The 15,882-nt window shown below is 45.5% G+C and overlaps 1 protein-coding gene across 2 annotated transcripts in view; it reads right to left on the bottom strand.

Annotated features, from left to right (window-relative positions):
- rcan2.L (regulator of calcineurin 2 L homeolog) overlaps positions 1–15,882 on the bottom strand; it is a 60,119-nt gene that overhangs the window by 15,880 nt on the left and 28,357 nt on the right. The window contains exon 1 of one of the 2 annotated variants that reach the window (XM_041563589.1): positions 11,473–11,797. The exons of the other annotated variant lie outside the window; for it this stretch is intronic. Within the exon in view, the coding sequence (XP_041419523.1) occupies positions 11,473–11,559 (87 nt within the window). The 5' untranslated portion in view covers positions 11,560–11,797. Of the gene's footprint in view, positions 1–11,472; positions 11,798–15,882 lie in introns of those variants that run through there. 2 annotated transcript variants of the gene reach the window in all.

Genomic DNA, 15,882 nt, shown 5'->3' with positions numbered 1-15,882 from the left:
TAATACTTGTTGTTTGTATCTTTATAGTTCCTGCAAGATGTTACCCAGGAGAAGGGTCTCTGCATTATTATCTGATAATAAACATAAATCCATGTAATACACAGGCCTATATAAAATCAAAATCCTCCTATTTGTATTGGGCAAATCTAGAGTTGTGTCTCTTCCAGACATACAGATACTCTATACATTCATGCTGCTGATATGCAATTTCTAAGTGTTGTTGCTTTAAAGGCAACTGTCAGCTTTAAACTCAAGTGGAGCTCTACAGAGGATAAATGGATCTTTATCAGACAACTTGGGCGAATCTGTCGATATGTTCCATTATGTCTCTGGAAGTGATGGGGAATTGTGGCACAAGCCCAGGAAAGTTGGCAACTGCTCCCACCAATGAGAATGTGACCTTATGTCTGGAACAACTGACCTACATTTCGGAGCCTACCTGTGGCAGCATATAAATAGCACTGCTTGTATTCCCCTCGATGGGGTAATTGATCAAGCAAAAACGGTCAGCGGCTCATAATGGGAATGTGCTTTCAGCCATAACAAAGCAGCAAGTGTCAGTTTCGCCCTACAGCAGTGCTTGTTGGTGTTTTTTCAGCTCACACCCCCCTTGGAAGTCCAGCTGTTATTCAGGGTCCCATCTTAGCTTAGAACATGGTTACAGAATTAGATAAAGATTAGTATATTAGTTACTATATAGATATAGACTATAGTCTATGTGCTAAAAACATCTAGGACATAAAATGTCATCTATATGTCCTTCAAGATGGGCATCCTGGAGTATTTATTAAAGTAAATCAACCTCCTAACTGGCTTTCAGACTGAGCCCCCACTGTCACTGCTCCAGACCCCCTTCTCAGGGCCCAGCCCCATAGTTTGGGAACCGTTGCACAACAGCCTCCATTTCACCCTACTGTATCCAGCTTACTCCATCCTGTTTGTCTTGCCCTAATGTCTTCATTGCTACTTTGGTCTCCACCTCTCCTCAGTGTCTCCATCTCACCCTGCTGTCTCCACCTCACACTGCATTCTCCACCTCACACTGCTGTCTCCACCTCACACTGCTGTCTCCATCTCACACTGCTGTCTCCACCTCACACTGCATTCTCCACCTCACACTGGTGTCTCCACCTCACACTGGTGTCTCCATCTCACACTGCTGTCTCCACCTCACACTGCAGTCTCCATCTCACACTGCAGTCTCCACCTGTCACGATCACCGCCCGGAGCAGGACCAGGAGCTCCGGGCGGCGCAACTACTTCTTCCGACGCCGCTCCCAAAATGGTGGCGCCCATGGCCGCCACGTGGGTAGCGGCGCCGGCGCAGAGACGCCTGCGCGCAAGTGCGCAGGCGCGAAGACGCCACAACGGTGCGACGGACGCAGGCGCAGCGCGTCGGTCGCAGACGTGCTGACGCCGACGCAAGGGCGCCAAAAAACCCCTTTAAAAGGACGCCTGAGACGCCAAGATGGCGCCCGAAAATAGGATCTTGTTCCTGAATAGATTCCTGGGTTCCCTGTTGCTGTTCCTGTTATCCCTGAGGATATTCCTGTCTGATCTCTTGCTATTGACCCCCTGCCTGGACTTTGGACTTTGTTTGTATTCTGCCTGCCTTGTGACCTGTTGCCTGAACTCGATTACCCTTTCTGCTGAATCCCTGGATACCGCGATCCTGATCCCTCCTGAGGGGCTTCCTCCTAAATCCGGACTACTCCCCAGAGGGAACTCCCGGTTCCCTGACATTATTTTCGGGCCATGGATTCCACTGAGGAAGCTCAGCCAGATTTCGGCAGGGCCTTTCGGGGCCTGCATTCCCGCATGGAGGCGTATGAAGCCCGGCAGAATTACGTGGGACACACGCTGGAGGCGATTCTGGAAAAGCTCTCCTTGTTGACACCAGCGACCCCCCTGCCGGCACCTCCTCCGCAAGCGGCTGCTGCCATGGCTACCCAGCCCTCCACTTCTGGTCCACATATTCCTGGTCCACATATTCCTGCTCCGCCTCTCTACGATGGCGATCCTCAAGCCTGTCGAGGATTCGTGAATCAGTGCCATCCAGGAGTGGCCTATCCCGCTGAGTACCAAGGCAATCCAGAGATTTATCGGATTTGCTAACTACTATCGGCAGTTCATCCGGGGGTTCTCTTCCCGCATTGCACCTATCATGGCCCTCATCCGGAAAGGGGGTAAACCCGGCTTGTGGCCTCCATCTGCCATTGAAGCTTTTCAGTCCTTGAAAGAGGCCTTCACGTCCGCTTCTGTCCTCCGACACCCCAATCTCGAACTACCCTTCTGCATCGAAGTAGATGCTTCTGAAGTCGGAGCCGGAGCCATCCTGTCTCAGAGGGGGTGTCTCTGAGACAGGATGGCTCCGGCTCCGACTTCAGAAGCATCTACTTCGATGCTGATGGGAAGTTGCATCCCTGTGCTTATTTCTCCAAGAAGTTCTCGTCCGCAGAGCAGAACTACGATGTCGGGAACCGAGAACTCTTGGCTGTTAAACTTGCTCTTGAAGAGTGGCGTCACCTCCTGGAGGGTTCTCTGATTCCTGTTCAGATTTACACCGATCATAAGAATCTCGAGTTCATCCAGTCCCTCAAGAGGCTAATAAACCCCAGACAAGCAAGGTGGGCTCTCTTCTTCTCTCGGTTTAATTTTATCTTGACTTATCGCCCAGGTTCCAAGAATCAGAAGGCCGATGCCTTGTCTCGTAGCTTCACCCCGGTGGATCGCTCTCCTGAGAGACAAGAGCCAATCATCCCTCCAGTCAAGATTATTGCCTCCCTGTATCCACAGTTTGCCGACCAAATCCTGGCTGGTCAGTCTTCTGCTCCTTCAGATACTCCCATTGGAATGGCATTTGTTCCTCCTGAGCTGCGTCTGCCTATCCTGCAACAGACCCATTGCTCCAGGAAGCCGGACACCCAGGTCCAGCTAAGACTCTTGAACTCTTACGACGCCTGGTCTGGTGGCCTGATATCCGCAAAGATGTGAAGGACTTTGTTGCTGCTTGTAATGTTTGTGCCACATCTAAGTCAAGCCATTCCCGCCCCAGTGGGTTACTACAGCCTTTGCCGGTTCCTTCCCGTCCCTGGACCCACCTGTCCATGGACTTCATTGTCGAACTTCCTCCCTCTTGTGGGAACACTGTGATCTGGGTTGTCATTGATCGATTCTCCAAAATGGCCCATTTCATCCCTTTGAAGAAATTGCCCTCTGCGGTGGAGTTGTCCCAGTTATTTATCCAGTACATCTTCCGCCTGCATGGTTTCCCGGTGGAGATCGTCTCCGATAGAGGCACCCAGTTTACTGCCAAATTCTGGCGTTCCCTATGCAAAGACCTGGGAATTGTTCTTCAGTTTTCATCTGCATACCATCCGCAGACGAATGGGGCAGCTGAACGTGTCAACCAAGCCCTGGAACAGTTCCTGAGGAACCACGTATCCCTCTGCCAGGATGACTGGTCTGATCTCCTCCCATGGGCGGAATTCGCTCATAATAATGCCTGTCATTCCTCTACAGGAAGATCTCCGTTCATGTCGGTGTATGGGCAGCATCCTCAAGCTTTTCCCCAAGACTTTGTACTATCTGACGTCCCGGCTGCTGACGATTCCGCAGCCCATATGTCTGCTATTTGGGCTGCTACCAAGTTGAACCTAGAGAAGAGCGCTCTTGTTCATAAGACTTTCGCGGATCGTCGTCGAAGATCCTCTCCTCCCTATAAGGTGGGTGATTATGTCTGGCTCTCTTCCAGGAATATCCGGTTGAAGATACCATCTCCCAAGTTGGGTCCAAAATTCGTGGGTCCATTTCCCATCTTGGAGATAATCAACCCTGTGGCTGTCAGACTCCAGCTTCCACCAGAGATGAGAATCCCCAATGTGTTCCACGTGTCTCTGGTGAAACCCGCCATCACCAACCGGTTCTCTGGCGGTCAATCTCCTCCTCCTGCCATTTCTGTGGAGGGTCAACTCGAGTACGAGGTGGAGAAAATCCTTGACTCCAGGATCTCCAGAGGGTCCCTTCAGTACCTCATTCAGTGGAGGGGCTTTGGCCCTGAAGAATGCTCCTGGGAAGGACACCGTGATGTTCACGCTCCTCGTCTGGTGAGGGATTTTCACGCCAAGTTTCCCCAGAAACCTTGTCCCGGTGGTCCTGAGGCCCCCCGTGAGGGGGGGGGTACTGTCATGATCGCCGCCCGGAGCAGGACCAGGAGCTCCGGGCGGCGCAACTACTTCTTCCGACGCCGCTCCCAAAATGGCGGCGCCCATGGCCGCCACGTGGGTAGCGGCGCCGGCGCAGAGACGCCTGCGCGCAAGTGCGCAGGCGCGAAGACGCCACAACGGTGCGACGGACGCAGGCGCAGCGCGTCGGTCGCAGACGTGCTGACGCCGACGCAAGGGCGCCAAAAACCCCTTTAAAAATAGATTCCTGGGTTCCCTGTTGCTGTTCCTGTTATCCCTGAGGATATTCCTGTCTGATCTCTTGCTATTGACCCCCTGCCTGGACTTTGGACTTTGTTTGTATTCTGCCTGCCTTGTGACCTGTTGCCTGAACTCGATTACCCTTTCTGCTTAATCCCTGGATACCGCGATCCTGATCCCTCCTGAGGGGCTTCCTCCTAAATCCGGACTACTCCCCAGAGGGAACTCCCGGTTCCCTGACATTACCTCACACTGGTGTCTCCATCTCATACTGCTGTCTCCACCTCACACTGGTGTCTCCATCTCTCACTGCTGTCTCCACCTCACACTGTTGTCTCCATCTCCCACTGCTGTCTCCACCTCATACTGCTGTCTCTCGCTTTACCGTCCTCACCTCTCCTGCTGTTTCCACCTCTCCCTACAGTTTCCACCTTGTAGTCACTTCACTCTACTCAACTTCTTTATGGTCTCCAGCTTTCCCTACTGTGTCCATCTCTTTCTACTGTCTCCTTCTTTTTGTCTCCACCTTACTCTTACGTCTCCCCCTCACCCTAGAGTTTCTGTCTCTCTTTATTGCCTCCCCCTCGCCCTACAGTCTCCACCTGGCCCCATCGTCTCCAGCTTGTTTTACTGTAGCTTCACCATACTGTCTCCATCTTCCCCTACTGTCGCCATCTCTCTTTAATGTCTCCATCTCTCTCTGCTGTATCCACCTTACCCTTGTGTCTCCACCTTCTTCCACTGTCTCTACCTCACCCTTCTGTTTCCATCTCTTTTTATTGTCTCCATCTCTCCTTACTGTCTCCACCTCAACTCTTTGTATTCACTTCACCCTACTGTCTCAATGTTGCCCTGTTGTCCCTGCTCTCCCTCACTCATTCTATGTACAACTTCTAGCCCCACAACGTGCCCAATTTACTCGAATTGCCCCCCCTAAAAGATAATTCGCTGACTGACAAACAGCAGGGAGTCATATTTCAGGCCTGTCACTTTCTGTTAATGAAATGCATTAATGAAAAGAACGGTTCCTTCTCAGCTGTCACTATAGCCGAATTATGAGTCACTGATTGTTCCATAATAAGAGCAGCATCAAGTGTCACTGCAAGAAATACTATAAAATGCACAGATAACATTTTTTTAGACTGAATGGAAAAAAGTCCAATTCTATAGCATAAAAGATACAAGAACAGGTGTACGGCATTTTAGGCCACACCTGTAATTTGATCAGGCCACACCCAGTTATCGCTCCCATTTTATCCCAAACCCAATGCACTTTATGGTAAGGCTATCAGACCCCACAATTATGAACGGGGGAAACAATAGTATTATTCCAGAATGAGGCCCCTCACTGTGTGACGTGCCCCCCCCCCGCACTGGGACCCCTGTTCTGATGTGTGTCTATGCCGGGGCACATGTATAGTGAGCTCTTGTCCTGCTTAATAAGTGCCTCTTAGATTATGTGTAAATACATTGCTCTTGAAAGCTCTATCTGACGTTAATATATGGAGGCTCATTATGAAGGCAAAATAGCCCAGCTAATTACATTGCATGTTGCCCTGGTCAGGTCATGCCCCCTGCTGCCTCTTGTTAGACAATGTGCCTCAAACTTTGGGTGGAACAACTCTGTGGGCACCTAAAAGGAATGAGGGGTATTAGGTATAAAACTTGCTTTGAGCATGAAAACAAGGGAGACTTAGGCAATGGTGAAGCTGCCATAGAAGTTAAAAGGGATGAATACGAAACAGAAATAATAATATAGTCATCCCTTAATAGATGAACACAAAGCCAAAAATGAAGAAGGAGACATAGTCTCTCTTTAAAGGAGAAGTAAAGCCTAACTAGCTAGAAATTGTTGTACATGATGTTTTTTGCTTCTGTACCAGCCCAAGGCAACCACAGCCCTTTAGCAGTAAAGATCTGTGTCTCCAAAGATGCCCCAGTAGCTCCCCATCTTCTTTTCTGCTGATTCACTGCACATGCTCTGTGCTGCTGTCACTTACTGAGCTTAGGGACCCACTCACAATATACAGTACACATAGAATAGAAATGTCACAATATAAGGCTGATTAGTAATTAATACAGATAATTACTACATGGCAGCACAGAAACCAGTGCAATTAGCATCAGAATTTAATAATCAGCAAACCTGTAGCATCCGCTTATATTACAGGGGAAGCTCATTTTCTGCTGGATAATTAGTGACTAGCCCTAAGCTAAGCTTCTCAACAGCCAATCAGAGCCCACTGAGCATGTGAGTGTCACAGACACTTTCCAAGATGGTGACCCCCTGTGACAAGTTTGAAGTCCTGGATCATTGCTGCTATTGACAAGCTCAAACTTTAGCCTCGTGCAATATGTTCAGTATATAAAATATGGCATTTTTAGCCAAATTAAATTTTAGGGTTTAGTTCTCCTTTAAGGCCATGTTGGATTGGCTTAGATATGAACTCACTTCTTATACGAACATTAATATTTTAATCCAGAGCTGGCAGGATACATTAGGCCTCGGTGGGCTTTGTTCATGCTGTTACTATAGTTACCGTTCCCCCCCAACCAGACTCCGACCTCTCCTCTGAATTTATGAATGGAGCTTGGGTATATTTCCCCTTTACGCACAGCATTACGTCAATTCATTCCGGCCCAATAACCTGAATATCACACACAAAAGAAATATCGACTTTCCTTTTTTGGGCAGAACAATAAAAGTCTCCGGCAGCAGGAACAGAGGGGGTTAGTGAGCCATTAGTAAAGTCACTGAGCCCAACTGACAGCCAGGGGGCAGTAGGGAGCAAACCTAACGGCTGCCATAATTAAAGGCTTATTAATGAGATCTACTCACACCCTGGGGAATGTTTAATGCTGCAAATAGTTGCTTAGTTCCACTGTAGTGGCTATGTCTGGTGAATATGGAACATGCAGAACAGCTAGTTGTCTCTAGGTGAACTACAACCCCCAGAATCCTCAACAATTGGAGGACAGTAGCTTGAAAGCACTGCTGAGAGTTTAAAAGAAAACTATACCCCCAAAATGAATACTTGAGCAACATATAGTTTATATCAAATTAAGTGGCATATAAAAGAATCTTATCACACTGGAATATATATTTAAGTAAATATTGCCCTTTTACATCTCTTGCCTTGAACCCCCATTTATTGATGGTCTGTGTGCTGTCTCAGAGATCACCTGACCAGAAATACTGCAGCTCTAACTGTAACAGGAAGAAGTGTGGAAGCAAAAGACACAACTCTGTCTGTTTATTGGCTCATGTGACCTTACATGTATAGTTTGTTTGTGTGCACCGTGAATCATACGATCCCAGGGGGTGGCCCTTATTTTTTAAAATAGCAATTTTTTATTTATGATTACCCAATGGCACATACTACTAGAAAAGTATATTATTATGAAAATGGTTTAATCACATGAAGAAGGGTTTTACATTATGCAATATATTTTTATAGAGACCTACATTGTTTGAGGGGTATAGGTTTCCTTTAAGGCTCAGAATGTGAGCAAGGCCACAGAAATACAGATGCAGAATTTTGGGTAGCCTTTCTTTGACCCCTTCCTGCTTTAGGGGGGCCCCAGGAATCAGCAAGAGACAGAGGGTTAGACTGCAAAGCAATACTAGATATACTGAGGTTGAGCGCACACTCAATCAAGGGGATATAGTGGGGTTAAATTACCTTTTAGTATGTTATAGGATGGCCAGTTCTAAGCAACTTTTCAATTGGTCTTCATTGTTTATAGCTTTTTAATTATTTTCCCCCTTCTTCTGACTCTTTCCAAATGCTCTGTAAGGCTTCACATTTATTGTTATTACTTCTTTTTTTATCACTCATCTTTCTATTCAGGCCTCTCCTATTCATATTCCTGTCTTTTATTCAAATCAATGCATGGTTGCTAGGGTAATTTGGACCCTAGCAACCAGATTGCTGAAAATGCAAACGGGAGAGCTGCTGAATAAAAAGCTAAATAACTCAAAAACCACAAATAATAAAAAATGAAAACCAATGGCAAATTGGCTCAGAATATCCCTCTCTACATCATAGTAACAGTTGGCTCAAAGGTGAACAACCCCTTTAGGGTCCCGGTGAGATCACTGCAGAGAATGTAAGTATGAGAGCTAGTGAGAGTGCTGTGTATCAGATGTGTGGCCACTGACCTGCACTGATGTACCCCCACTGAGACCCTCTGCACCATAAATACTTAATTACTGCTTCCTCCTCCACATATGCATTAAGGGCGTAACTGGTCAATTGTGGACCGCATGAGGCTAAACTGTTATAATTCAGCAACATCTGAGGGCTGACCAGTCTTGCCCAAAGCACCGCTAATAACTTACAGCTCTTGACCCTTGTGCATCCAGAATAGGTTTCTGAAGGGTCCAGTAAGTGATCACTGGGGCTGATATAAGGGTAGGGGCACACGGCGCGATTTCGCCGCGATTCTGCGCTAAGCGAGTTGTCGCTGCGTTTTTTAAGCCGAAATAGCTTTGCTAACTTTGGCGCTGGCGTCAATGCAAATCGCGGCGAAATCGCTGCGCTAATTCACACGCGGCGATTCGTTTTCTATTGTCGTCCGAAGTTGCCTCGCTGGGCGTTTCCGGGCGACAGTAGAAAAAGAATCGCCGCGTGTGAATTAGCGCAGCGATTTCGCCGCGATTTGCATTGACGCCAGCGCCAAAGTTAGCAAAGCTATTTCGGCTTAAAAAACGCAGCGACAACTCGCCCAGCGCAGAATCGCGGCGAAATCGCGCCGTGTGCCCCTAGCCTAAGAGTTACACGTGCAGACGGATGGGGCAAGTGCACTGTGGGTTCTGCTGAAGTACAAGTCATGTAGGTGACTCAGGCCTGGCTTCCTTTACTCAGGCACAATAGCTTTCAGGAGAAGATCGGGTAGTATAATGAGAGGGTTTCGTAAAAGGATATTAACCTTTGTTTAATTAATCATAGTGGTGTAACTACATGTTACTGGGCCCCACAGCAAATTCACTTTAGGGCCCTCCAATATATCCAGAGGTTGACCTTTTTACCAGTATATGTTGAAATTGCTCATTATTTAGGGCCTTGTGGGCCCCTATACCTCCTCCCCCCCTGCAGCAGCAGGGTCCCCTTCCTCTGTAGTTACACCCTGGTTTCTATTGCTAAATATATCAACATTCACATGCTAAACTTCTTTATCTCAGTGCTCTGATAATTAATCCTGCTAAGGGCAGAGACACACGCTCAAATTCAGAGAGATTAGTTGCCCAGCAACAAATCTCCTCTTCCTCGGAGCGACTAATCTCCCCAAACTGCCTCCCCCTGCCTTCCCACCGGCTACAATGTAAATCGTCGGCGGGATGGCACTTGGAGTGCTTCGTTTTCCAAAGTCGTCCAAAGTTGCCTCACAAGAAAACTTTGGGTGACTTTTGGAAATAGAAATGCTCTGAGTCTCCCTGAACTGCCTTTCCCCAGCTAAAATGTAAATCGCCGGCGGGAAGGCAGTTTGGGGAGATTAGTCGCCCCGAAGAAGAGGAGATTTGTCGCCGGGCGACTTATCTCCCCGAATCTGACCGTTTATCTCTGCCCTTAGGGCTCCAAATCCTGCAGTGGTGGAAACAGAGCGTTAAATATAATATCTCAGACCAGTGGTGAGAATGCCATAAAGCATGACAGAACTGCTGCTTGGTGACAGCATGGAAGGAGGCAGAACCATCTAATTTATCCTTTACCCATAGTGCTCACACATTGTGTAGAGCTTTATACTACACTTATATATTGCTGACATACTCTGCATAGCTTTATTCTACACTTACTGTATATACAGGTATGGGACCTATTATCCAAAATGCGCGGGACCTGAAGTTTTCCGGACAATGGATCTTCCGTAATTTCTTCCTGCCTTAAGTCTACTAGAAAATCATATAAACATTAAATAAACCCAATAGGCTGGTTTTGCTTCCAATAAGGATTAATTATATCTTAGTTGGGATCAAGTACAAGCTACTGTTTTATTATTACAGAGAAAAGGGAAATCACTGAAAAAAAATTGGATTATTTAAATAAAATGGAGTCTATGGGAGATGGCCTTGCTGTAATTTGAAGCTTTCTTGATAACTGGTTTCCGGATAACGTATTCTATACCTGTATTGCTGACATACTCTGCAGAGCATTATCCTCCCATGTACATAGTGCCTGTATATTCTGCAGAGCTTTATCCTTTACATACAGGTATGGGATTCATTATCCAGAAACCCATTATGCAGATTTATGGAAAGGTTGTCTTCCATAGACTCCATTATAAACAAATAATCCAAATTTTAAGAAATGATTTCCTTTTTTTAATAATAGTAGCTTGTACTTGATCCGAACTAAGATATAATTAATCCTTATTGGAAGCAAAACCAGCCTATTGGGTTTATTTAATGTTTACATGATTTTCTAGTAGACTTAAGGTAGGAAGACCTAAATTAAGGAAAATTATCCGGAAAACCCCAGGTCCTGAGCATTCTGGATAACAGGTCCCATACCTGTATTTAGTTCTGGTTGGTGAATGTCTTTGCTATTGAAAGCAGTCTCTGTCTGTCCATTTCTAGCCTCTGCAGCCCCGGTTCTGACTGTTGAAACAATGCAGCAGAATCCATGCGATGGACGGACCCCGTGAAGAAGCCAAGCCTTGACTGGAAGAGAGCGGACGTATTGATTGGAACTATTGTTTAAAGAGTCAGAACCACCAGTGCAGAAGGCAGCAGAGAGATAAGCTGTTTTTTTAATACATTAACAAATAACTTTAAAGCCATTTACACTTATTCAACGAAGGCATATTGGAAACTGTATTCATCTGAGATGTCCAAAAATGTTTTTTATGAGCGGCAACCCCATGAACTACACCCCCCCCAATCACATTGGGGCCCCAGCTATCCAGCAAAACCCCCTGATCAGGCAACTTTCATTATTCCTTTGTAAGGCTCCCAGCACATCTGCACCAGGATAGAACTCCATGTGCACCTTCCTGTTATTGTTCGAGGGATACGTCGGGTTATTCCCAAATTAAACAGCGCCCTTACCTGTACCCCCTGAACGGTGAACACCTCCATATGGACCCTGCAAGCGACCAGAGAGCACAAGTCGATGTCCGTAGTGAGGGAAGGCATCGCTGATCTTGTTACAGTACAAGCAGGAGATTGGGATCCTCGGGGAGTTTCTCCAATACTGTCAGACCTTCACCCCCCAATCATCAGAGATGTGGCCCGTGTGTCCCCGTGCAGTTTCAGCCTCACACTCTGAACTAGCACAGTAACCACCGTCTCTCCCAGCAGCAATGACATCAGCAATGACATCAGCCAAATATATTTAGTGAAGGTTTTTATCTGCAGGCAGCGGAGCAAAGGGAACGTTATTGTGCTAAATCCCACCCGTGTCTCCAACACCGGAGCAACCTCAGCCACTAGCAAAGCACAATGACCCGAGGACCACCAGGCAACGCAGTCCATTATATATATAGTCATTTAGATACGGCACAAAGGGGACGTTGCATTTCTATGCCCTTTGCTCCGGCCAATCACACGTGCTGTTTGTTCTGTACATACAGACTGGTAATACTTACTGAACCCATCTCCAGGGGGTCTTTCATGCACGAATTGTCTGTAAATATTGTTTTACTCCGTCAATCCTTATTTATAGAGAAATAAATGTACCGTATGTGTATCTATATTAGTCATGTTTATTACATAGGGCAAAGGCAAGCAGTCTGTATCACTAACAGCAGAATAAAGAACTTAACCCTGTAAGTGATCCTCTTATCTATCTCCCCTGCATGCTTGCTGGCACTTACAGGGTTAAGTCATGTTTTCTGATGAAGATAAGCTTCACTGGGGCTCATTTATCAACACTGGGCAAATTTACCCATGGGCAGTTACCTATAGCAACCAATCAGTGATTACATTTTTGAAGCCAGCTGCAAGTAGAACAATGAATGCTACAACTTGATTGGTTGCCATGGGTCACTGCCCATGGGCAAATTTGCCCAGTGTTGATAAATGACCCCCTCTGTATCTGTGCTGAGTCCTACATCGTGCCCCTGCCTGAGCCTGTAACTGTGCGGGTGCCTGTGAGCACATACACTTCACTGTACCTGCCCTTATTGTACAATACCTGAAAATAAGATACACTGAGAATATTATACATATATGGAACCTGTTATCCAGAATGCTAAGGACCAGATAAGGGATCTCCATACATTAATTCTACTTAAAATTATTTGGGTTGAAATAAATAAACCCGAGGGGCTGGTTTTTCTTCCAATAAGAATTAAGTATACATGTATAGGATCTGTTATCTGGAAACCCGTTATCCAGAAATACAGAAAGGCCGTGTCCCATAGACTCCATTTTAGCCAAATTTTTAAAAATGATTTCCTTTTTCTGTGTAATAATAAAACAGTCGCTTGTACTTGATCCCAACTACGATATAATTAATCCTTATTGGAAGCAAAACCAGTCTATTGGGTTTATTTAATGTTTATATGATTTTCTAGTAGACTTAAGGTATGAAGATCCAAATTACGGATAGACCCAGGTCCAGAGCATTCTGGATAACAGGTCCCATACCTGTATATTAGTTTGGATCAAGTACAAGCTACTCAACACTGCTGCATAACTGGTCCATCCCTGCTGCTGACTGGCCAAACTGTGTCTCACTTGCCCTGCTGATAGCCCAGTCAACCCAAAAAGTGTGAAAGCGACTCAGTATAACAAAGTAGCAAAGTAAACTCTACCATATTCATATTCAGGAATGTTCCTGAGTGACTAAGAAATACTTCTACATTGAGTTGCGTATCCCTGATGCCCAAGCCCCACATCCTAATGTGCCCACACTGCAACCAACTTTCCCTTTATTATCCTGATAATGGGAATGCCGAGTCTTTATTCCCTTCTTGCAGAGCAACAACTAATATCCTGCAAAACACTGAGAATCTCTGACCCCAACACTTTCATTCCATAAACCCCTAAACACCAAGAACTGTCTCACAGGCAGAAACACTTACGGGAAGAGGAACCAATGTCTCACCCTCAAGGTACAAAATAGCTTCAGGCTTTTCAATTAAGAAACTAATTGCGGATATTTCTATATATAAATATCTAAATATAAATGCTGGGTGAGTCACCGAGTCCCTACGGTAAGTACAAATGGGAGCTATTGCATTAAACTATGTCTCATCTCTCCCCTGAAACAAACTGTAATATTTCTATAGCACTGAAGCAAACTGCCACCCTCATGCACAAGTGGCAGCTAGAGCCAAGGGCATTCTGCTTCCAACCTGCAGCGCTGACAGCTCAATGGGAAAGGCAGAGGCGAGAGACAAAGAACAAGCAGCAGCCAGAAAGCAGGGCACAAGGGAGAGACAGGAGAACACAGGGGAAAGGGAAGACATTTTTATTATGAAATAAACATTTCAAAGGGCAGAAAAGAAAGGTGAATAGAACAATGGCTGAAAGCATTAGAAAGCAGAAACAGAGGAACATAAAATCAGCTGAATAAAAGGAAAATAAATCTACAGGAGGAAAGAAGAGAAAATAATGTGAAAATATAAAAATGATGGGGATAACTAACCCAGAAATGTGAAGCTGGATATGTAATGTAAGGCACAAGGCTACAGGGAACTCTGTGTATCACTCATGTATTATAAGGGATAATGTACCCCCTACTGTAAATGATAAGGATATTAGAAGTCACTGAGGGGTTGTTCTGTGACCATATAAAGGCACAAGGCTACAGGCTGAGTTATACAGGGAACTCTGAGTATCACTCATGTATTATAAGGGATAATGTACCCCCTACAGTAAATGATAAGGATATTAGAAGTCACTGAGGGGTTGTTCTGTGACCATATAAAGGCACAAGGCTACAGGCTGAGTTATACAGGGATCTCTGAGTATCACTCATGTATTATAAGGGATAATGTACCCCCTACAGTAAATGATAAGGATATTAGAAGTCACTGAGGGGTTGTTCTGTGACCATATAAAGGCACAAGGCTGCAGGCTGAGTTATACAGGGAACTCTGAGTATCACTCATGTATTATAAGGGATAATGTACCCCCTACTGTAAATGATAAGGATATTAGAAGTCACTGAGGGGATGTTCTGTGACCATATAAAGGCACAAGGCTGCAGGCTGAATTATACAGGGAACTCTGAGTATCACTCATGTATTATAAGGGATAATGTACCCCCCTACTGTAAATGATAAGGATATTAGAAGTCACTGAGGGGTTCTGTGACCATATAAAGACACAAGGCTGCAGGCTGAGTTATACAGGGAACTCTGAGTATCACTCATGTATTATAAGGGATAATGTACCCCCCTACTGTAAATGATAAGGATATTAGAAGTCACTGAGGGGTTTCTGTGACCATATAAAGACACAAGGCTGCAGGCTGAGTTATACAGGGAACTCTGAGTATCACTCATGTATTATAAGGGATAATGTACCCCCCTACTGTAAATGATAAGGATATTAGAAGTCACTGAGGGGTTGTTCTGTGACCATATAAAGGCACAAGGCTGCAGGCTGAGTTATACAGGGAACTCTGAGTATCACTCATGTATTATAAGGGATAATGTACCCCCTACTGTAAATGATAAGGATATTAGAAGTGACTGAGGGGATGTTCTGTGACCATATAAAGGCACAAGGCTGCAGGCTGAGTTATACAGGGAACTCTGAGTATCATGTATTATATGGGATAATGTACCCCCTACAGTAAATGATAAGGATATTAGAAGTCCCTGAGGGGTTGTTCTGTGACCATATAAAGGCACAAGACTGCAGGCTGATTTATACAGGGAACTCTGAGTATCATGTATTATAAGGCATAATGTACCCCCTACTGTAAATGATAAGGATATTAGAAGTGACTGAGGGGATGTTCTGTGACCGTATAAAGGCACAAGGCTGCAGGCTGAGTTATACAGGGAACTCTGAGTATCACTCATGTATTATAAGGGATAATGTACCCCCTACAGTAAATGATAAGGATATTAGAAGTCACTGAGGGGTTGTTCTGTGACCATATAAAGGCACAAGGCTACAGGCTGAGTTATACAGGGATCTCTGAGTATCACTCATGTATTATAAGGGATAATGTACCCCCCTACTGTAAATGATAAGGATATTAGAAGTCACTGAGGGGTTCTGTGACCATATAAAGACACAAGGCTGCAGGCTGAGTTATACAGGGAACTCTGAGTATCACTCATGTATTATAAGGGATAATGTACCCCCCTACTGTAAATGATAAGGATATTAGAAGTCACTGAGGGGTTCTGTGACCATATAAAGGCACAAGGCTGCAGGCTGAGTTATACAGGGAACTCTGAGTATCACTCATGTATTATAAGGGATAATGTACCCCCTACTGTAAATGATAAGGATATTAGAAGTGACTGAGGGGATGTTCTGTGACCATATAAA

The sequence above is a fragment of the Xenopus laevis genome, chromosome 5L (genome assembly GCF_017654675.1).
Source record: "Xenopus laevis strain J_2021 chromosome 5L, Xenopus_laevis_v10.1, whole genome shotgun sequence".
Classification (NCBI taxonomy): domain Eukaryota; kingdom Metazoa; phylum Chordata; class Amphibia; order Anura; family Pipidae; genus Xenopus; species Xenopus laevis.
The sequence above is the reverse complement of the archived record's forward strand: the minus strand, read 5'-3'. Positions and strand labels throughout refer to the sequence as shown.